At 36.4% G+C, this 23902-nt stretch overlaps 1 protein-coding gene across 1 annotated transcript in view; it reads left to right on the forward strand.

Annotated features, from left to right (window-relative positions):
- The first annotated feature begins 5881 nt into the window (after positions 1-5881).
- Positions 5882-23902, forward strand: part of LOC120782583 (serine-rich adhesin for platelets) — a 43615-nt gene continuing 25594 nt past the window's right edge. The window contains exon 1 of the mRNA XM_040114931.1: positions 5882-6185. Within this exon, the coding sequence (XP_039970865.1) occupies positions 5882-6185 (304 nt within the window). The remainder of the gene's footprint in view (positions 6186-23902) is intronic.

Raw genomic sequence — 23902 nt, forward strand, 5'->3', positions numbered from 1 at the left:
ACTATACCACTTGTAAATATTTTTTTTAGGCATGGCCTCATCACCAAAGGCTTTCTGCACCACCCTCAACGTATCCGCAGCAGAAAATTGCTTCCGTAAACAAAATTTAATGCAAATTCTTTCCTCAACAAATTTCGACATCGCAAAAAACGAAAAACTCACTTTTAGCAGCACACAAAACAGCACGTATCTGAAAACTAATGAATATTTTGACATGAAATTTGACATAAATGTGACTGACAGTACTACCTACCTAAAAAAAATAATTCTCCAAATCCTTCGACGCGCGCAGTTTAAATTTAAATGACACCTTATGTTTTGGGCACAGTAGTATTTAAATTCCAGAGAATGAAAGGACTGTGATGGACTGAAAACAGGAAATTTACCGGTCTTTTGTTGCTAGTTGGTTTAAAGTATAAGGGCGTTTTGTAGATTTGTATACCAGCGTAGATGAGATAAGATAAATAGATGAGGATTGCACCGCGATATAAGGTCTACTTAGCCCCAGCACATTGATAAGTTCCAATGCAGTAATAAGTATTAATGAAGTAATCTGATCTCTATTTGGAAACATGGGTCCAAGAGCCTTAACCCTGCGCCTACAGACTGCAATGCAGTCAAATAGCACGTGTTCTGGAGTTACGGGCTCCCTATTCCAGAACCGGCAATTTGCACAAAAAGCTAAGCCCACGTTATATAAGTACTTCTTCAGCTTACAGTGGCCTTGGGAAGTTGATTGCATAATGAAAAGTGCTAAGGTTGTAGCTTACCATAGCGCAAGCCTGAGAGTTGTTATCTCTCCTTGCCTACTTCTTCTTCCTTGCGGAGCAGCACATTTATGGTTTGAGGATCCACCGCGATGAATGGCCGTACCATGTTAGTGGATGCTGCGGGACGAAGTCACTTCATTCCCAGCTATACCTTTGTGGCCGGGCACTTGTGTAAGGTTCATTTGATTACGTTCCAATAGACTGTTCAGCCGTTCTCTACACTCCTACACCAGTAGTGATTTGATCTCGAAGATAGAGACTGCTTTAAGTGCCACTTGACTGTCGCTAAATATGGTTATGCGTTCGATGCGATAGTTACGCTCTTCGCAGTCACTTATGGCAAAGTCTTCTGTTTAAATATGCTCCGGAAACTTGGAGAGTTTGGTGCGTGGTTCTGCGACTCCTGCATGGATTCCCTCTGACGTTTTCGAGAGTGGAAACATTACATTCAGCCTTACTGCTAAGGGTTACCTTGAACTTCTTAGTGAAGTTTGCTCTTTAAGTAATCCTGTGTCTTAGGAAAAGAGCCAATGGTATTTCATCACTTAAGGCCATCATACGCTAGAATGAGATTACCTAATATCTGTCAAACTGTTTTGATGCCATTTGAAGCAGTGTGTTTTTGACAACCTGACCAATTAGTTAATGCTTTACTGAAGTCTACGACGCTTTGAGGCGCAACCTATCATCCTATACGTGATAATCGGGCGCACCATCATTCTGTACAACCACCGGGCAATCCTTGGCTTGCAGCCCCAAGCCTAATCGATTGCACACCAATTGTGTTTTAGTAGCTGAATAATACCAGCAAAATACTTTGGGTCATTCACTAAGCAATTTAATTTAATGACTAAAGCTGTTTATACAATTTTTTCGTAGCTAACTTCACGCTTAACCACTTTACAGTTATATATAGGAATAGTAAAGGTTGTTTGTACAAAATTTTCGGAATAAAACCATATTTTTCAAACTTGGAACCTTCGGACTATTACTTGTTCCATTCCGTGAAAACTTTTTTTGACAGAACAATTTTATGAGTGTGGAAACAAACTTTTGCCCGATTTTGGATCAAATATCAGAATATAGAATTTTATAAAATGTTTTCCAAAAAAGGAATCCCGTTTGGATTGGACGAAAAAAGAAGACATTTCTCAGTGAACGACCCAATATAGTGATTAACGAATTTCACCTGGCTGGCCCGGCGCTTTTCATACTGAGTGGGAGATACGGATAGTCCTGTAAAAGCGTTTCCACAATTTTATGAGCGTGTAGATGTTTCTCGTTGCAGTTCAACTACTCTAACCTTTTCCTCTACACTGCTAACAATTACGTCTCACATCCTTTCCACGCAATCACGCACACATTGATTTGTTTATTTCTTTGCCTTCCTTCCACCAACGTTCCGTACTTTTTCGTCTCCTTTCTATTTGCTATTTTATTTTATTTTAATACTCTCGCAACAAAGTTGCTAAGAAGAGTATTATAGTTTTGTTCACATAACGGTTGTTTGTAAGTCCTAAAACTAAAAGAGTCAGATATAGGGTTATGTATACCAAAGTGATCAGGGCGACGAGTAGAGTCGAAATCCGGATGTCTGTCTGTCCGTCCGTCCGTGCAAGCTGTAACTTGAGTAAAAATTGAGATATCATGATAAAACTTGGTACACGTATTCCTTGGCTCCATAAGAAGGTTAAGTTCGAAGATGGGCAAAATCGGCCCACTGCCACGCCCACAAAATGGCGGAAACCGAAAACCTATAAAGTGTCATATCTAAGCCATAAATAAAGATATTAAAGTGAAATTTGACACAAAGGATTGCATTAGAGAGGGGCATATTTGGACGTAATTTTTTTGGAAAAGTGGGAGTGGCCCCGTCCCCTACTAAGTTTTTTCTACATATTTCGGAAACTACGATAGCTATGTCGACCAAACTCTATAGAGTCATTTCCTTCAGGTATTTCCATATACAGTTGAAAAATGGAAGAAATCGGATAATAACCACGCCCACCTCCCATACAAAGGTTATGTTGAAAATCACTAAAAGTGCATTAACCGACTGACAAAGAACGTCGAAAACACTAAATTTTACGGCAGAAATGACAGAAGGAAGCTGCACACAGGCTTCTTTTAAATATTTAAAATGGATGTGGCGTCGCCCACTTATGGACCAAAAACCATATCTCAGGAACTACTCCACCGATTTCAATGAAATTCGGTATATAATATTTTCTTAACACTCTGATGACATGTACGAAATATGAGTGAAATCGGTTCGCAACCACGCCTTCTTCCAATATAACGCTATTTTGAATTCCATCTGATGCCTTCTTCGTATAATATATACATTAGGAACCAATGATGTTAGCGGAATGAAACTTTACACAAATACGCTATTTGAAAAATATGTAAATGACGGATAATGAAATCTCGATTATCACTTTATGATGCGAGAGTATAAAATGTTCGGTGACACCCGAACTTAGCCCTTCCTTACTTGTTTTCTCTTCTTAAGTGATAGAAATCTTTTCTGCAGATTTTCTCAAATTCAACTCTATTTGTGTTGTCTTACTCCTAGTGTAATTTGACTTTTTAGTTTTTAATTCCGTGTGACTTAATGACTTCTTGTTATAAGTTTTCATTTCTCTTGTAATTTCATAAGTTAATAGAATTTCTCAGTTCCTGCTACTGCGTTACGCTCTGTGCGGATCGCATTTTAGTGCTTTTGATGTGTTTAAACGTCTTGCACAGTGGGTTTGGAAACGTATATAGTGTTAATAACAAAAAATAATTAAATATAATTTAGAGATTTCCAAGTTGATCAGCTACCTTTGTTATTTCGAAAAAGATAATATTCAAAAAAATTACTTTGCCGAACATATTATGGGATCATGGGAGTTTGAAGAAACTTTATCTTTTGCTATACGACCTTGTAGTCCGCATAGACTTTATACTTTACATATCCCCACAGGAAAAAGTCAAGCGAAGTGATTATCACACAAGCTTGGTTGCAAATCGACCGGGCCAAAACGTAAAATTATCTGGTTACCGAAGAGTTCTCTTAATAAATCCATTGATTCATACGATGTGAGGAATGTGGCTCCGTCTTGTTGATACCAAATGTCACCGAGATCACGAGCTTTATTTTCAGGAATCAAATAGGCGGTTATCATGACGCAATAACGGTCGACATTGACGGTTACGTTCCTACCCACATTATTTTCGAATAAATATGGACCAATGATTCCACCGACCCTGGAAATGGCAGCTCCTGAATATTTTCAGGTTGCTCTGCGCCCCAAATGTGACAACTCTGCTTATTTACATGCACCTCGTCACTGAACAACACTTGGCTCGAAAACGTCGAATCTTCTTGGAACTTTTCAAGAGCACACAGAACGTAGCGATGTCGCTCGGGAAAGTCGAGCGGTTTCAGTTCTTGCAGTCAATTCACTTTGTATGCTCTCGAATTAAGATATCGATGTAAAATGCGCCAATTCGTTCCCTTTATCAGTCCGAGTTGGTGCGAACGCCGCCGAATTATCACTCCCCGGTCTTCGTGTACGCTCTCAGCTACGGCTGCTTTATTTTCTTCAGTGGATGCTGTACGTGGCATATTTCGTGCTCTCAAAGAGAGGACAACCATCGAAAGCCGTAACTCTTAAGAGACGCTCACTTTCTTGTCCCAGAACTAGCTTCCTCACCAAAGTGCCAATTAAACGAACCACTCATTCACCTAAGCGACACCACAGTGCGACCGGCGTCTGGAATTGCAACGCATAGCGAAACATTCGCAAGAACTCTGTAATTAAAATGTTGACGCATGGAAAGTAAAGTGAAATCAGAGACATTGGCACTGGCAGTCGTGGTACAGTGTAGGCGAGTTGAGTTGAGTGAATGGCGACAGTCCATAAAGCACAGCGGGCAACTGGCGTAAAATGCTGTCACTGCGCCGCTTGCCATTGCAGTTGAAATGCGGCAACTTTTCCCATTTGCAACTCAAGAAATCCAAAGGACATGAAGAAACGGCAGCGATAAGAAATGAGCCCGAGGCGCAGAGCGAGAGGCAGGGAGATAGATAGTTAGAGAAGTAATGAGAGTGAGCGAGCGAGTAACGGTAGTGTCATAACTGGCGACATTGTTACAACAATAAAATAGTAACGCTGGTTGGCGGAGCAGCGGTTAAATGGTGCTTAGCGCAATTCAATGCCGGATCAACGGCAGTGGACTCAGCGCTAAAGCTGCTTGCGGAAAACCGACCACTGAACGCCACGCTATGCCAGGCCGCGTCACACAGCGTGTTAAGCAGTTTAAGTTTAGCATTAGCATTTAAGTTATTGAAAGCGTTGTTAAAAATTCGCACAATACAGCGGCACCAACGGAATGGGATAGTGAAACAAAGCCGTGCAAAGGAGGCGGCGCGGATGTCAATGAGGAAGCCGGGTAGTTGGATAGCTGGAATTTAGTGCTGCTGAGTGGCTTTGCAAAGCGCTTGCTAAACCAATTATTTCATAATTCATTTATGCGGGTCAGCGAGAGAGAGGGCGAGAGAGAAAGTGAGAAAAGCGGCATGCATTAGTCGACGAGGCGGAGGACAAAGTGCGACGCTGTCAGAGCGCTGATTGAGAATGCTGCGAAAACAAATGCCGGCAATGAAGTGACGCTAAATTGCTGTGTGTGTGTGTATGAGTACGCGCGTGTGTGTGTGTCCGACATTCAATTTTGCGCACTTCAATTTCGTCTCGTGCCAGTTTTTTTCACTACTCCGCTTCGTGCACTTTGTGTTTGCCCATCTGCTGTCGCATTGCCTGCCGTTGTGCAAAGTGGCAACTTTTTAATTAGTAAAATTGATGGAAAATTTATTGTGCGCAAAATTGTTACGCAATATAGTCTTTGCGTGCTCTTTTTGTTGTAGTTGTAGCACACGCGTCGCGCGCCGTATACGAAATTCTCGCAAAAATATGCGCTTATTGGAATTTTTGGCAAGATTCACTTACTTACAACAACAACAACAACAAGCACTTGCTTCATATCATAACGGCTCTTTTTTAATTACTTTTTTGTTTCTACTTTTTGCAGGCAGCTAACATTTGTATTGCATTTTGCGCACCATTATGGCGTCAACAACACAAATGGCGCCATTTCCGCATCCGCTGCACAGCGTCAGCAGCAACAGCAACAACAAAAACTGCAGCAAAGCCGACAAGCGGCAGCAACAGACAAAAATCTCACCACAAGCGCACCTGAGGCGTCGTCTCCACTGCAGTAACAACAACAAAAGCAACAACAACAACGAGGATAACAACAAAACCACCAGCAACACCATTAGAGCCACACTGTCATTGTTTTGTCAGTTTCTCACGGTATACTGCATACTTCTAACGGCAAGCGGAAGCGTGCGAATGGCACAAGCACAAGGTAAGTTCGTGCACAAACGATAACGGTATGACAGGGTTGCGCTATGAAATCACTGCAAAGCGAAGCGCTGCAATGCCAACGAGCGCAGGAAATCCTTGCTTTGCCACGGGCAAAACACTAACACACGCACACACTTATGCATATGTATGCACTTCTACACAGCACAATGTTTATATGTATGTACTAGGGTGGATCAAAAAAAATATTTTATTTTTTTTCCTTAGTTGCCGTTAATAAAAACCGTCGAAAATGACGAAAAAAAATTATAGTAAAATTTTTAATAGTTGAATTTTCAATTCGAGTGCATTATACAGAGTCCAGCACTCGAAGTGTAACCAATTAAAAAAGCCATACATTCGGTTTGGAAAATTATTATTTTTTTATTTTAAAGTACAAAATGTGTAAAAATAATCATAAATTCAGGACCAATTTACTTTTACTCGATATGACCACCTTTTGCCTTAACTATGGCCTTGAGACGGTCAAAAAACAAATCGCAAGCTGTCCGAATGTAACTTGGCGTTATTTTGGGCCACGAGACTGGTGTATTTTTTACTTCGGACCTTGCTCTCCAAAATGGCCCAGAGAGAATAATCCATTGGATTCGCATCCATGGTTTGCGACCGAAATGTTTGTTTGCCTAAGCTGTGGTGACAGCGGCCCAAACCATTATTTGTGGAGGGTGCTGCCTCCTGGTGACCAACCGATGACTTAGATTTTCGTATGAACTGTGAGTCAAGTAAACCATATCGTTTTGAGAGTTTACGAATTGTTCAATTGGAAAAATTTTTTCGTCAGAAAACACAACGTTCAGATTTTGACAGCTTTCGGCCAAGCGAAGCAACTGCTTCGCTCTCTCATGTCTTACTTATTGCTGCTTTGGTGTGAGATTATGGGCCTTTTGGAACTTGTAAGGCTTGACCTTAAGCTCATTTTTCAGTATGCGTCGGATGCAGTTCTTTAGCCATTTGATTGGCACTTCGTCGTGGATTTCGCTCATCTCACGTGACGTTGCTGCCACCTCCACGGCGTTTTGCGATGCTACCAGTATCATTAAAACGAGTGATGGTGCGATAAACAAAAACTTTATTCACATTAAGGTGGTTGAGCTCACGCTGGCTGTGATTTTAAAGCTGAAATAAAGCAATCACACTATTACGTTTGAATTCCATGGCTGTTCACTTTTTTTTTGCGTTCACTTTTGGCAAACACTTGTGAACAATACTCGGAACTGTCATTCAACAAAATTATAAACAGCTGATTCCAGTGCAACAGCTGCGCTAACGGCCTGAAGTTGGTCACAGTTCGAGTGCCGCATCCTGTACATCCAAATGAAATAAGACACATTTGTACTTTATTTATGTGGAAAATCAAAAATCACAATTATAGTATTATTGTCTTTGTCATCACACTCTTTTATTTTATCATTTCTCATTTCATTTTTCACAGTTTCTAAGAAAAAATTTTAATTTATTTTTTACCCACCCTAATATGTAGGTTTGTATACTTGTATGTTTTTGTATGCATATAAGTATGTAAGTATATATATATGTGTGTGTGCAGTGCGAAGGCGCTTTTTGTCTCACATTTTAATTATACTGTTTGTTATATTAATGCAGTGTAGCAAAGGAAATGGAAGCATAAAAAGGAGAGCGAGTAGTGTGTAAATGAGCTGCATTGCAGCGAATTGCATTTCAGCATCCGTTAAGAAGAAACACAAGGATTTTGCCAAAAAATTAAAAATGAATTGTGAGTTTTAAACTATTTTGGGTCATTAAGAGCTAAGATGGTCTAGGTATATATTACTAGGATATGTGAAAATACTTATTTGAAGACGAGTAGATAAGTTATAATTTCAGGCGGAAACAGTTACTTATATGCTATGCGCAGGTTAGAGATATATGGTTAGAGGGTACTATTGAGAAAATATCTGTATTTTCTTAATTCGGGAAAACATCACACCAATTAACCTAAAAACTTGAATAATTAGAACAAACTATGAGGTTAGGTTGGGGTGACCTTCCAAAAGACTGTACCGTGAGAGAATAAGAGATCAACCATTAAAGAGAGTAAGACAGTATTATCGTTACGACTAAAGTGCTGAAATAGGGGGATTGATTGATTTTTATAAGCTTCCCTAGATGCCACTTTTTCACCAGCAAAGACATTATCCGTATACTATAAAGTGGACCCACTAGAATCTCCAAACCAAGCTCTGGCGGGTCACAAGCTATAGGTGTATGGCCTGAATGTGACAGAATTCTTCCTCTATTGCTCAAAGCTGACCGCTTCGGGCGAATGTTTTCTTCAGAGGGTCCAATTATTGACAGTAAGGGTTCGAAGTAAGAGTTAGGTCGTAGATGGAACATTGACCTGATGGTCAATCTTGGTTTAAAGCATCTTTGCGCTAGCTCACCGAGATACGACAATATCCATTCGGTCCCCATTATTAGTAACTATCCATTTTCGAAATGGTTTGATTTTGTTGCGATTTTTCAGTGAATTGCAAATGGAAATTCGGTCAATGTGGTGTTTTTGCGTTAACTCTAATGGTACCCATATATTGCGCTTCTTTATGCTTGCAACCTTATTTAATTGGTTGGTGTAATCTTTAACACTTAAACTGCCATAGCAGTGGTCAGATGCAAGTATTTTCATTATTATATCGATACTTCAGCGCAGTCCGATCGCTCTAATACAACACGAGATACGGATTATTAAGGCCTCCTATTGAAAAAATAATGGACCTATTTTTACTAGACCGTGTATAAGACAACTTGATTATTCATTAACTTAGTACACCGAGTAGTAGGTGGTGGTCGGATATTGGAGCTGAGTACATTAATAGTCAAGATTTCATGTAGTATTAAGAGTATGCAGATTGGCTTGACGATTGCAATAATTTGGTTCAGATGTTGTCGTCGACCATGCCGAGTGACTTGTAGAGTTTAGTCTTTGTTCGTCGAGAACAAAACCTAGTCAGTCCGAAGTAGCACCTGTTGACAAGAGTTATTCTGTGTGAGATTTCGATGCTGACGTTGTTGTTGGTGCTTATGCTAATTCCATGATAGACGAAATTATCTATGACTTCGAAGTTATGACTGTCAACAGTAACGTGGGAACCAAGCTACCAGAGCGACGACTGTTTGTTTCAGGAGATATTTCGTCTTGCTTGTTCACTACCAGACCCATTTTCTTCGCTTCTTTATCAAATCTGGAGTAAGCAGATCTAAAAGCGCGGTTGTTATGGCCCAGGACGATGGAGCCATGTGTACTAGTTCACACAAAAGAGGAAAGTTCTCTAAGCGCCATTCACTTGAGAGTGGCCAGAAACGATTCCTTTAGATATGGCTCAAGCAGCTAGATTAAAAACGTGAAGCTTCACTAAATAAAAAATTTAATACTTTATTACCATTATTATTGTCACTCGAAGTTGGAACCTCAAAAAAATGCACGTGGTTGGCCCAAGTGATTTTGGCTCTTGATGTTATCTGAAATCAAATATTCTTGATTATTCTTAATCATAGACATGTCATTCTGGTCGGAACTACTGAAGTTAAATTTCAAGATTAAATAACAAGTTTGGACCCGGGCCGACCAGAAAAACAATGTTCTGAGAAAAACGCGTTCAAACTTCAACAACTCCGAAAGAGAGGACTCCGAGGCACTCTAGGAAACTCGTTATAACTCCCGAAATATTTCGAATTTCTGTCTGAAATTTTCACAGTATATTCTCAAGACATTGTACTTTCAAATTAAGAAAAAAAAATATGTCATGGTCTACAACTTTTACCATTGCATTTAGTAGATAATGTTTACAATTTCATCATGAAAAGATATACGAAAGAACAACGTTTAGAAATTATTCAATTTTATTATCAAAATAATCGTTCTTAAATTTTTTGAGAAACGATTTGTGCTTGCATCCGTATAAAATTGTTCTCTCTCAAGAATTGAAGCCATTGAATCACCGTTAACGTTACCGGTTTGCTGACTTTGCCTTGGAACAATTTGAAAACAATAACAGTTCACAAATAATTCAGGAACAACCATTACATTCAGCTAAATTGAGAGCTCGGTGTCGTTCTTTGTCTGGTAGAATCATCGATCCGTACTTCTTTCGAAATGAAGGTACCACCGTTACTGTCAATGGAGTGCGGTATAGATCGATGAAAAACAACTTTTTATGGCCGCAATTGTAAGAAGAAGGCAAAATCTGGTTTCAGCAGTACGGTGCTACGTGCTACACAGTGGACACCCGATTATTTTAAGAAATTGTTGCACTAAATGGTCTCCAAGAGGTTGTGGTTTAACACCATTAGATTACTTATTATGGGGTTATGAAGTCAGTGATCTGTAGCAATAAACCACAGTCTCTTCAAGTCTTATAAGTCCATATTGAAAGTCCTATTCATGTCATACGACTAGATTTAGTGGAAACAGTACACAAAAATTGGGTTCATCGAATTCGTTCCTGCAAAGCAGGTCATTTGAATGATATTATATTCAGAACTTAATTGAATCGACTGTGTTTCACATTATTTAAAAAACATTTGAATTTCCTTAACAATGAGTGTTCTTTTTTTTTAATCATATCACTCTTATTGGAAAATCCTGTATATACCCATTCTAGCAGATATAAAATATACTCGATATCATACGTATATGAAAAATGGTTGAAAGTTGAACGATTAAGAGAAGGAGACATTTATGTGAAAGGCAATGGTTTAATAATAAATGTAGCCACCAAAACCCAAAATTTATTTTATATTTATACATTTTTTAATATTCTTTGCACAAACAAAGTAGCTGTGCTAAAATATTATTTTCATTTAATTTGAAAACTTTTCAATAGCTTTTAAATACCAAGCAACAGTTTAGTAACCTAAAAGAGAAAACACATAACAGTGTTGCCCTATCGCTGCACTTCTCTATTTGCATTAATATTTCGTTAATACGCTCAAGTAAATAAAATATGAATATTTAAAATTTTATCCGCGTAAATATTTAATGCAATAAGCTTGCAGATTTAACGGTATTATCTTGTGGAGTATGCAAATATATGCACAGAGCCGTTATCTCTCAAAATATTTGCTTATCACATTTATTAAGCAAAAACAAATGACATTAGATTATGCTACATTGCCATGTGCTTTTGTAAATATTTATGTGTGTGTGTGTTTGTGAATTGATTTAAAATTCATGTATGCCATAATATGCGGGATTAAACTATTATGAGCAAAGTGTAAATAAACGCAACATAAAATGATTTTAGGTTTTTCGCAATGCTGCAACAACAAAAAGTATATTTTTCTAAATGAAAAGTATTATTGGATTGATCATAATGCGTCGGTAAATATGAAATTTGGCAATAAAAAATATAGCTGTACATTTTGACACATGTGACATTGGAGAGAAAAAATTTAATAACTCGAGTTTTGCCTTTTTAATACTTTAAATTCGTTTTAGGTAACACAAAAAAATAATTTCGATGGGAAACCTTTTTAGTATTTTTACCAATTTTTTCAAATATTTTTTCAATTTTTTTCAATACATATGTATGTTTTAGTTTTTTTCAAATATTTTTATAAGATGCTTAAATTTATTTCAATATTTATAGAAGCGCATATTTAAATTTTACATCCAAAAAAGCGATAGCTACCTTATCTCGCAGTCCATCAAAGCCATATTTGTAGCTGGTTGCGTAAAAGCCAAATTAACTTTATTTTCTCGCGCTAAGAAAAAATCCCAATCGGCAGCATATTCAAATTTCACGCTACGCTGCCGTTTAGCCCAACAGCCACCAACAACATCAAACGCGCAGGAAAACAGTGTATTTTTTTTTTTGCTGCAATTCATATATTTCAAATAATATTCTTTTTTTATGGGTGCAATTCGATTCACTTTATTTCTCATTGACACACTCTGCGCTTTATTTCTCTTTTAATTTGAAATTCTTTTGCAAAGTTGGCATAATTTTACGCGCCAACGAAAATGTCTAAAAAAGTGACAGTTGAAACAAAAACTCAAAAAAGAAATCACAGTGTAATTTGGAAAACGACAAATGAGATAAAATACAAATAGAAAGAGTAGTGGAAAGCAACTTAAATCGAATAGATAAATTGAAATGTCGAAATAAATTTAAATTTAGCTTTTTCTATGAAATTGCCGAATGTCGAGAAATGGCAAAAGCTAAAAAGATATTGACCTAGTAAGTTTTAAAAATTTTGTTTTAAAATAAAATTAAACTCTTTTAACGCAGTTGACAATGAAATAAATTATTATATGTGACCTGGTTGGTCTACGGAAAGTGGGCTTAGGTGTCAAAAAATCAATTTTCACTTTTTAGTTGACTCGGATGGAAGATGAGATGCTTTTTCACGTGATAGAATCCAAAAAGTCATAACTTGTTTGAAAGTTCGGAAACACTTACAGAAATGTGATAACAGAACATCCGGAAAGAGAGACGAATGAAAACAAGACAACAGCAGCTGCGCGGTATTAGAGTAAACGTCACTTCTTCAGTGTTACTTTTTTAAATGTTTTTAAGTTTAGCAACTTACACGATGAACTATAATAATATTCCGACCAAAAACAACACTTACTGGACGTCTTTGAAGCCTCTGGAAAGGCAAACAATTAATGAGATAACGAGAAACTGACGAAACGAGTTGTTTATTTTTAACAGCTGTTTCCCAGAAAACTAGTTTTCGCACGTTAGCTCCCTTTTCGTAGACCAGGTCACATATATAGGTTGGCTCAGGTAAAGCTAGGTTAGAGGAACATCTTTATGCTCAGAGAATAGATTTGGGGCACATGTACATATATGATTGCAGTTGATACGGTAACTATTTTTGAGGATATAAATTCTTTCTAACTTATAAAAAATATCATCTAAGGAACGTAAAATGACAGTGTTTAACACTTTTTTAAAGCTTTCCTAAATATTACGAGTATTTATAGATTAAAGCCTTTGTAAATATACATAGAATAAATTCTGCTCATAAGCCTTTTTCATTTCGTGAGAGACTTTATTTTAAGGGGTTAAATCCACGTGTAAATTAAAATACAAGAAAAAAAAACAGATATGGAAGGGCGATATAAAGTCACCCTGAAGTTCGAAAATCCTTACATAAGACATTTTTGATATACAGACTTAACATTATTAGTAAATAATTCTCTTTTAATACATATGATATATGTATCTCTCAGATTGACCGATTTTTTCAATAAAATGTACTCAAGCGGAAATTTGAATCGCATATTTGTTATCTGGAGGCTAGAATATTTTTGGCCCGAATTGTGCAATTTTTGAACACAAGAGGACCCATTTGAAGCGCCTTATTCGGGAAAAATTGTATGCCGATACATTCATTGAAGCTTGATTTGCGTTTTAGACAGTGAACGAATCAGATGGATTTTAAAATTGGATTGTATGAGAAGTAGGCACGGTTGCAGTCCGGTTTCGTTTGTTTGCACGATGTTTGTATGTCCCTATATCGAATTATAAAGGGTGATCGATTTCGATATTTCTACTTTTTTAAAGAAAAAACACAGAAACTTTAAATTTCCGAAAGAACATTCTTTGGCATTTACTTTTTGGAGATTGTATCTTTCAAATGTTGGCTACGTCTCAGATTTTTGAAGATTGTATCTTTCAAATGTTGGCTACGTCTCAGTTAGTTCATCCGTTGAGTTCAATTTTTGATGACTCGCTCGAGCATTTCAAATGGTAACTGGTGAATGACACGCGTGATGTGTTTCTCCAAGGCCTGAATCGAGAATAACTTCGAATTTTTAACCACTTCAAAGGGTACATTTTTTCACAAAAAAAATTTCTTTTGAAGCACCCATTTTCTCCAAGATAAAAATTTTGGCCACCTTAAATTTAAAAACTAATAGAAAAATTAAAATATTCTACAATTGAATTTTTTTAAATTTTTCGAAAAAAAATTCCAACATCATTCGAATTATCTTACAATCGTACATTAAGTTAATAAATGAATTGATATTTGAATACTTATCTGAAATATAGAAAAAATATCTGAAAAAATTATATAAAAATATATTTTTGATAATCGCTCACAACTTAAATGTAAATATACATATGTACATATCTACATACATGTGACTAAACATATTTAGGTGAGGTAACCCAGCAGTAAAACAGCAGATTAGTTAACAAAAATTCTAGTTTTTTATATAATATTCCTGTCTAAATTGGAACTAGTGTGAAAATTTCAAGATCTATGTCAACTTTTTCCAATACCAATTTGGGGGTTAAGGAAAAATTCTAAATTTTTTCATTAAGAACAGTGAAGTTTTAAACAAATTTCAAATTTTCTCTAAGAATATAAATTGAACTAGACAGTTATGTTAGTCACTAGTTTTGAACTGTTACATTTCCGACTGAAAACTGACTATTGGTATCTCCTAGGGCATTAACACTAAAAGTATTAGCTTTTTATATGCAACATAGGCCACCGCTTAACTAATATATTCTGCATTTCATACTAGTTATAAAGTAGTTCGTATTATAACTAGTTTATTTCACTACAGGAGTGTTATGCCATCCACGTACACACATACATTTCCCTTTGCTACCTGTGATATCGTAAATTCTATATCATAATCGTTTAAGTGTTGCGCGTATTTCATGCCATCTGATATCTACATCTATATACGTATATATATTACTTATTTCCTTATTTTCATTTAGTGATTTTAAGCGGAAATTTATTTTATTTACTAATGCATTTTGAGTGGCGCCAACGAGTCGAGCATTGACGGCGCCAATTGTTGTTCTTTTTTGCGTCGGCGCCATGTAAAACGTTTGGATTTTAACTTTAATTTTATTTCGGAATTACTTCCTTTTGTCAAGTGATTTTTAAATGTTTACAATATTTCATTTTAATAAACATAGCGATTTTATTTAGATGATTGCATTCGGAATTGTTACTAAAAGCGATGCATCTATTTTAGTAATCATATTTCATGGAAGCACACGTTCAGCTTGCTACTGTGTATGTGTGTGTAAGTGTAGAAGCTGTATTGCTCCGGCTTTCATTATTTGCCATATTTATAGAAAATTGAAAAATATGCGCGAACATTTTTCAAAATTGAATTGGAAAATATGTGAAGCAGTAGATTAAGTTATTTCACCAAAACGTTTGACAAAAGCGTAATTTGTTTAAAAATATGAAAAAATCTGTTCTTAGTAATTTAATAAACTAGGAAAACTTTGGTTGCACCGAAGCTGTAATACCCTTCGAAATACAAAATATTGCCTCCAGGACATCTGCACAATTTCAGATCGATTTCTCAAAAACTGAGAGACTAGTTCAGATGTGTAGATATAGTTGGACAGACGGATGTGCTTAAATCGATTCAGCTCATCATGCTGGCCATTTATATAATATATACATTTAATGGAGTTTTCTACCTTTCCTTCTGGCTATTACAAACTTCGTGGCAAGCACAGGCTTTATGGACAATCTCGATTAAGGACTTGAAGCATCCAAGTCGAAAGCCCGAACGAGTCATCAAAAATTGAACTCAACGGATGGACCATCTGAGATGTAGCCGTGGCTAGCATTTGAAAAAAAAATCTTCAAAAAATAAATGCAAAAAAATGTTCTTTTGAATAATAATACATATTGCCCATTAAGTTTGAAGTAGAAGAGCTCGAAATGGATCACCTCTTTTCGATAAAATTGATCTAAAATAAAAAAAACAACGGAATTCCATTTCTTGTTCGTGCGTTTTAATTGAAATCAACTGACAGACGGACAATTACAAACAATCAGAAATTAATTTAATAATTCCAAAAATGTGTAGCTTCAGCTAATTTCTTTTTCAAGGCATATACAGTACGCCAAAACATATTTTGCATTGCCTTGAGTGACAATTAATGAAGGTTTTATGGCATAGAAGAAATCACTTCAAATTGCGGCAAGAGAATATATACATAACTTTTCAACCGAACAATTGAAATTTTATCTTCCGGTAATTTCATTAGCGCTTGCCACAGCTGTTCCACCGTCCACAAGCATTCCACTACTGACAACTAACGGAACACAGTGGCTGTCGATAGCAGGCGGCGGCACTCAACTCACGTTGCTGACGGCGCTGCTGGTCATTGTCATGTACTTTTAAACAAATTAAAATTGAATTAGCAATTTCGGCTGTAATCCTTTTGATGCCGCCAACCCCAACCGCACATCCAACCACACACCCACCAAGCAGTACCACCATTTAGACAAGGAATCACCCAAGCGATCGTCTACACTGCCGCCGCGAGCATCAACGCTGCGTTACGCTGCTGAAAAAATAACTGTCTCTAACAGGCGGCGCAGCAACACTTAAACGTCACACACACACACACATACATGCATAGCATATGCCGTTCGATGGAACCACTTACGCGATGCCTTTCCATTTTCATCAACCAGTCGCTTGTCTTGGGAATCAAAGGGCATACACCAGCGCCATCGGCAGAGAAAGCTCGCAAAATGATTGAGTGAATGAAGGAGTAGTATGTGGGCGAGTGAGTGTTGCTCTCAGTAAGCGAGTATATATATGATGCCATTCCACGAAAGTATGGTGAGCGTATTGTGGCAACGCTAATGTGCCTTGTGGCGCGGAACATGCCACAGCTTTTGGCCGTCGGCGCTTTTCTGTCTAATGGCGAGTCGTTGCTATCAATTAGTTGCAGTTCTAATGCGCGTTCTCTACACTAAACCCCGCCGCTCGCTGGTGTGCGCCATCGCAGGCTATATATTGCCTCAGCTGTGCCTGGCAAGTCACTCGTCCGGTGGCAAATTAGAAATTACAAACTGTAACAATCGTAAACATTCAAAGTTCATTAAAAAATTAAGTCAATGAAAGCGAAGTTAATTGGTATTGCTCGCGCGTAATGTAAGGCAAACAGTGGATGAGAGATTTTAGATATATGGTGATGTTTTTCATCAGAGGGCTGAGTAATAATTGATTGTTGAATAATTGGAAATATGCTGAATATACCGGAATTTTCTGTACGAATACACTGATTTCGAATTTCCAAAAAAGAAATATATGTATATGTTCTTTTTTAAGCGTAAATACTCACTTCTGAACCATCTTAACTACGGACCAGCTCAATAGAGCATAAAAGTGTTTCACAACTTTAATAAGCAAATTCCAGTACATCCATCCACTTATGTTTACGGAATATATTTTAAAAATAGTGATTATCGATAAATAATGGAACTGTGTTTCAATTGGCTATAAGTTTTGTGAAAATTAAATTGTGTATTAATTGGAATCAAGTCAATGAGTTCTCCTGCCCTTTTCTCTCTTCTACAGTACCTTACTTCACAGTATCTCATCCAACCCTCAAACAAGTATGCTCAAGGGCAAGTGTTCAATTGCATCTGCCACAAAGTAAAAAAAGACAGTTTTCTTTCGATCTAGCGACCTAAGCATGTACAATGCTACCAAAAGTTATATTTCTGGCTGCTTCAACCCTTTTACTTTCGCAATAAATTTCGATTAGTGTCTACCAAACTTTTCAATACCAGTAATTTCCGTGCCCGTTCTCTCCTTCCTTCCTATTATAATTCCGGAGGTCTCTCCTATTGTTGTATGAACCTACCGCGAAAAGCTGTTCTCACATGAAGTTTGTTACAATCTCTCGACTTAATTGCTCGTAGACTATAAAGCTATTTCCCGTACTCAGAAACCATTCAGAGGCACACCTTGTTTGATTTTCTATTTCATCAGGTTTTATTTACTTTTAAAGATATATACTGAAATTTTAAATTTTAAACTCGTTTTTCGCAAAACATTTTACCAAATTTCAAAATTTGAACAGTTTGGAGACAAATAATCCCTATCCAAGTTTACAGGTCTCCGAATAATGACCTCAATTTGACAGTTGACAGTTTTTGATCTGATGAAAAATCACATAAAATTAAACTTTTTTTGCAAACGCCGCCAATTCGTCTTTGATTTCTTTTGGACTGAAGGTCATTCATATTCTCCTGCGTGCTTCTACCCCTTGCCCGCGGTGTGGTAAGCCTGTTATTAGGCTTGCTTCATAATATCAGCATAGCTTTTCCAGAAAAAAAGCTAAAATACTCAGCTTGAACTGATGTTATAGACTTTGGCTGAGATTCTTACTGAGTTTGATGGTGCTCAACTGGTAGTAGCAAAAGCCAGTTGGGTCTGACCGGAAACTTAAATCTGATACCACGGGAAGCAGTTAGCCCTTGGAGTTCGCTCCAATCTATTCATTGGGTACTTAGGGGAGATTTGTGGTGGTTGTGGTTTAAGCCTAAAGGCAGGTAGTATTGGAAATTTAGTTCAGTCTTTACAGAAGAAAGGTTCAATGAAATCTCTTCACTGATGGCCTTCATAAATACTAACTGCACCTAAATTCTTCATTACGATGACAATGTATACGTAGAACTCTAAAAAATCGAAAGCCATGAGAACTCTATCTCAATGAACGTAGTTCTAAGGCAGAGTTTAAGAGGCACTTAAAAATTCTGTGCAAAAAATTATTTTACTGAAGTGAAACCACAAAATATTCTAGGACACTACTAACCAAGGTAAGTGTCTACATTGTTATTTACAGGAAGATTTATGAGTTTGTGAAATTCCTTAGTGTCTCCCATTATCCGAAGCTCGTTCTTCGCAACAAATGCGAGACAAGAATGCTTAATGAAATCGAAAGCGACATGCAAAGAAAACGAAAATTGAAAAATTAAAAGAACTCGACACAGCCGCCAAACCGCGATCAATTGGTCAAGATCAAAGTGAAGATCTTGGCCAAAGCTATTTGTAAATTTTTCCACATTATTTGCCACCGAGCTAAAGTACACATATACATACATATGTACATATCAATTTACACACTTCTGCTGGCATGCCTTTGCAACACATTTGCTACGCACTATTATCCCCGCCTCCGCTGCATCGCACTGCTATTTATAGCCACAAAGTCATATCAACAACGCATGCGCATTCACATCGGCGACAGCCGCCAAGTGGTAAGTTTCGATTTGGCAGCTGCTCACACGCGGGCCGACAACCACTACAGCTGGGCACCACAGCCTGGCTTAGCTGGATGATCAGGGAGCCGGCAAGCTGAACGGCTGAAAGGCAGCGTAAGTGAAACCCATGCAAAGTCTTAATTTAATCGCCGCGTGTCTGCGCCCTAAGCAGCAGCATACAATATTAATAATGAGGCAAGTCTAAGGCAGCCAAGCACACAAACAGAGGCACGCAAACCCAGCATAAGCCCGCATTCTGAGCCTCGCAAAGTGGCAGTGCCGTCAAAGGAGCTGCTTAAATGCTACTCCACTGCCAGACAAGCGTGTAAATACCTAGTAATTGTAATAACAACAACAACAGCAACAACAAAGTCAGCAGCATCCAACTGCCACTTAAGTTAATGATCGGCTCAAGCAGCAAAGACTTGCTGTCTGCGGTTCGGTGTTTCATTAAATCAACGCATATTGCTTGCCACATGTTGCATGTTGCATGTAATTGCATGCAGTAAGCTTAGCTGCTGGTCAATTCAGCATTCAGTGGTGGCTTAGTACAAGTATATACATGCTTACGTCGCTAATTTGTACCGACAGTAAGCGTACAACAACAACAGAAACAATTGCACAGTAGTGTTATTTGCAATCAGTAAATTCGATTTGCAGCAAAGCACTGATTGCACTTTCGGTTTTCTCTAATTGTGTAGCAAACAGGCTGAAGCTTGTAGTTGTTTTTGTTATTATTTGTATATTAAAACAACTAAAGACTTAAGATGGAAACCTTAGGAATGATTTTTATTGTTATCAATAAAGAAAATAGCGGCACGAGCAAATAAGTTAGTTATAATTCAAGTCCCTCTTCCTCTTAATAACAAATTTTAATTTAAATATTGAGCTAAAAAGAAAAAATTAAAAAAAAAAATTGTAAAATTTGTAATTAAAATATTTTAACACATCGATCAATCAATCAATATTTTTATTGTTTCAGATTCCTAAAATGAAAATTTAATCGATAATAGTGTTTTATTATCGATAATAACCTAATCGATAACAGTCGATTTTATTGTCGACAAAAACCAAATTTTTTCGATTAAGTTCCTAAAACAAAAATTTAATCGATAATAATGGTTTTATTATCGATAATAACCTAATCGATAACAGTCGATTTTATTGTCGATAAAAACCAAATTTTTTCTAATAAGTTCCTAAAATAAAAATTCAATCGATAATAGTATTTTTATTATCGATTACAACCTAATCGATAACAGTACTTTTACTGTCGATAAAAACCAAATTTTTTCAAATACAAATTTAATCGAAAATAATAATTTTATCAATTAATTTCTATAAATTATACTGAAGTTAATTATGTTAATATTTAATAGATTTCATTAGAAATTGTCGATGTCATAGATAACAAGAATTTCTCAGAATCGTTTGATTTTTTTTTTATTTAATCGATTTAATTATTTTCTTTTGTGATAGAGATTTTTTGTTTTGAAGCACTTAAATATTCGATTATAATATATCGATTATTATCGAATAATTGAAAAATTTTGGTTAAAAAAATCGATAAATTACTTAATATGAGTTTATTGAAATTTACTCTATTGAAGATTTTAACCTTTCTGTAAAATAATATTTTTATCCAACTATCGATAAAATAATTAAAATATATAATATCACTATAATAAGCTTTAGAATTGCAGAAAAAATTTCATATATGTAGTCACTCATAAATATCGTAAATAAAATTTTATATCATATTTTTTTGAATCGAAAAGTTGGTTAGGGATTTCATTTAGTTTCACAAGATTATAAGTTATATCGAACTGATAACATAAACTCTTTTTTGTATGTCAAGAAAGTTTCGGAAATTTATAAATAAAACGAAAATTGTTCGATCATCATCCAAATTTATTTTATTCCCTTCAAAGTAACATATATTTCAAGCGAAGAATATTTGTCTACGCTTCTTACAATCGTCAAAATATTTTTCATAGGCCTTCCAGATGGCCTTCAGCTGTCGCGTCGAATTTGTTTTGATGTCTTCAATTGAGTCGAAGCGTCTTCACCGAATTGGATACTTCAGTGTGGAGAAAGGTAAAAGTCACAGGAGGCCATATCAGGTGAATACGGTGCTTACTCAATGTTATTTGTTGAGTGTTTGGCCAAAATTTAACACAAATACGTTAAAAAAATTTTGTAAAATTCGACATACACTACTGAGGTCGACTGACATAAACCGCTGCTGTAAACGCACTGGTTGACAGATCGCGCTAATTTTTGGCATCATAATTAAGGACAGTTGTGCCAACCTAGGAAAAAAAATTTACCTGCCTCCCATATTAGCGGGAGATTAGAGGGAAATGAAAAACACCCGGTACTTTATTGACAATTTATGATTTTAAGATGCGTTATGACAAATTGTGAGTACCCTATATATATTTGCCTTTTTCAAAAAGTAATTGAATCACTACAATCAATATTTCAGGTAGATGTTCTAAACGCACAATATCGTTAAGATACATTAATTTGATACATAGTCCATTGAAACATTTATTTTCGAATTTCAGTAAATCTAACCCATCTATTTTTAATAATAAATTCAATAGAAAATTAATTTATTAACTAGATATTTCCCAAATTTAATCGCTTTTTTATTTGACAACTAGATGAAGGAAGTGGTGAAATTAGACAATGAAATTAGTGTTTTCTGGTTAAATAGTCGCTTTTAAAAGTAATAAACTCGACAGATGATTGCATTTTAAACATAAATGTCTGAATTTATTTTATAGGTTCCATAACTTAAAGATTTTGTTCGAATATTCAATTTGAACGGCTTAAAGCCCAAACTGTTCAAAAAGTTGTTTTTAAAAGTAGCTATAAGCTACTTAAAATTAGAAAGGTTATCTAAGAAACGTATCAAGAATGCCAAAAAAAAGCAAATTTTTTTCTGTGAAAACTTTTAAATTCATTGATCCAAAAATTTGTACACATATTATCTTTTAACTTTACTTTAAGACTTAGTATTAATAAAACTATTTATTTGGAAAGAAACTACAGCTGATGCTGATCTCCGGGAAAAGACGTTTTGCGGTGACCACTATATCTATGAACTGGATCCTCTGAAATTAAAAAACCAAACAGATTGCGTTAAAGTAATAAGTTAAATCAAGTATCTAGGGATCTATGAATAAGCGAAAGAAAATTTGATGACAAAATTACGACTTTTATAAAAAAAACGATTTTTGACCATTAAGATACCATATTCACCGGATCGATAGGAAATTTTTTCTGCGTATTCTTAAATATATGTACATATGTACACATTAAAAAAATTAAATAAAATAAATCGATTTTTTTTTTGAAAATTCTTACAGTATGTAATTTATAATTTTGGCAACTGTTTTGTTTGGACGCGCATTGGTTCGTCTTCGATTTTTGCTTTTTCAATATCAATAAAATTTTGTATGAAAAACAAAATTAAGTCCGCGGACCCGCAGTCGAAAAACTTGAAGGTCATTACGAAGTACGGAAGTACGGGGTACGGAAAAAATTAAACAAAATAAACAGAAGAAAATCAAAGCGATGGAATGATTTATCTACCAAAAACAGCAGCAGCCAATTTGAAAAATTTAATTTGAGAAAAAGGCGTTTAAAGATAAACTGGAATTTGAGTTTTCAATAATTCACAACGGCGATGTGCCCCAGTATGCTAGTGAAATGAAAAGTTGCGCTATAAATCAGCATCTGTATACAACAACACCAACGTGGCAGCCCCAACTGCTAACGTGTTTGCTACTGTATAGCGTTCAACAGCAACACCTTTGACGCTGTGTCATGTTACTAAACAAGAACAGATTATTTACATATGTAAATATGTGTGTGTGTGTGTGTATATGCATATTGATTAATTTCATGAGTTGCATTACACGCGTTCTGCTTTACGGTGTGCCAGTGCGGATAGTGCCACTTCCACATGAAAGTCTTGCAACTGTTGCACATTCGTGCTGATGCTTGCTGCTGCTGTCGCTCTCGGCTGTCTGCTTTGCTTGCTAACTGACTGACTTTGGTTGGCTTGACAGACGCTGCGCTCTGCTGTGCTGTGCTGAGTTGTTGCATTATGCATGCGAGCTGTTAAATGGGCGCCTTTGATTTGCCTCGTTTTGTTGCTACTGCTGCTTGCGCGCAACGTCATGTCGTGCCACACACACGTTGCAAGCCACAGGGGCACCATTTAATCGCATTTTATTTCAATTTTCATTTATTTGATGGCTTCACGTTGTTGTTGTTGTTGGTGGTGGTGATGTATGGCTGCTCGCGTGCTTTATCACTCTATGCATGTGTAAGTGTATCGGCTTATTTGTAACTATTTGGCGTGTTTTTTTTCGATTTAGTTGCACATGACTGGGGAGCTAATTGGGCGGCAGCGCGTCAGCCCAAGAGCGTAGCGGTATGCTTTTACTTTACCATTGCGTTTTGATGCAGCAAGATTTCTCTGGGTTTGAAATATACTTGCGTTCCTAGCAGAAAGGAAAAATAAGATTTAGTGTAATTCTTATAATCTTGACTAATCGCGGAAGCTCCATTAAACTTCAATTATCTGAACACAAAACGTTACCTAAATTTAGGCTAAAGTTGTAAACTGTTTATAGCCAAATCCATTAGATCTTACAGAGCCGGAGC

This window comes from Bactrocera tryoni, chromosome 1 (genome assembly GCF_016617805.1).
Source record: "Bactrocera tryoni isolate S06 chromosome 1, CSIRO_BtryS06_freeze2, whole genome shotgun sequence".
In the NCBI taxonomy this organism is placed as follows: domain Eukaryota; kingdom Metazoa; phylum Arthropoda; class Insecta; order Diptera; family Tephritidae; genus Bactrocera; species Bactrocera tryoni.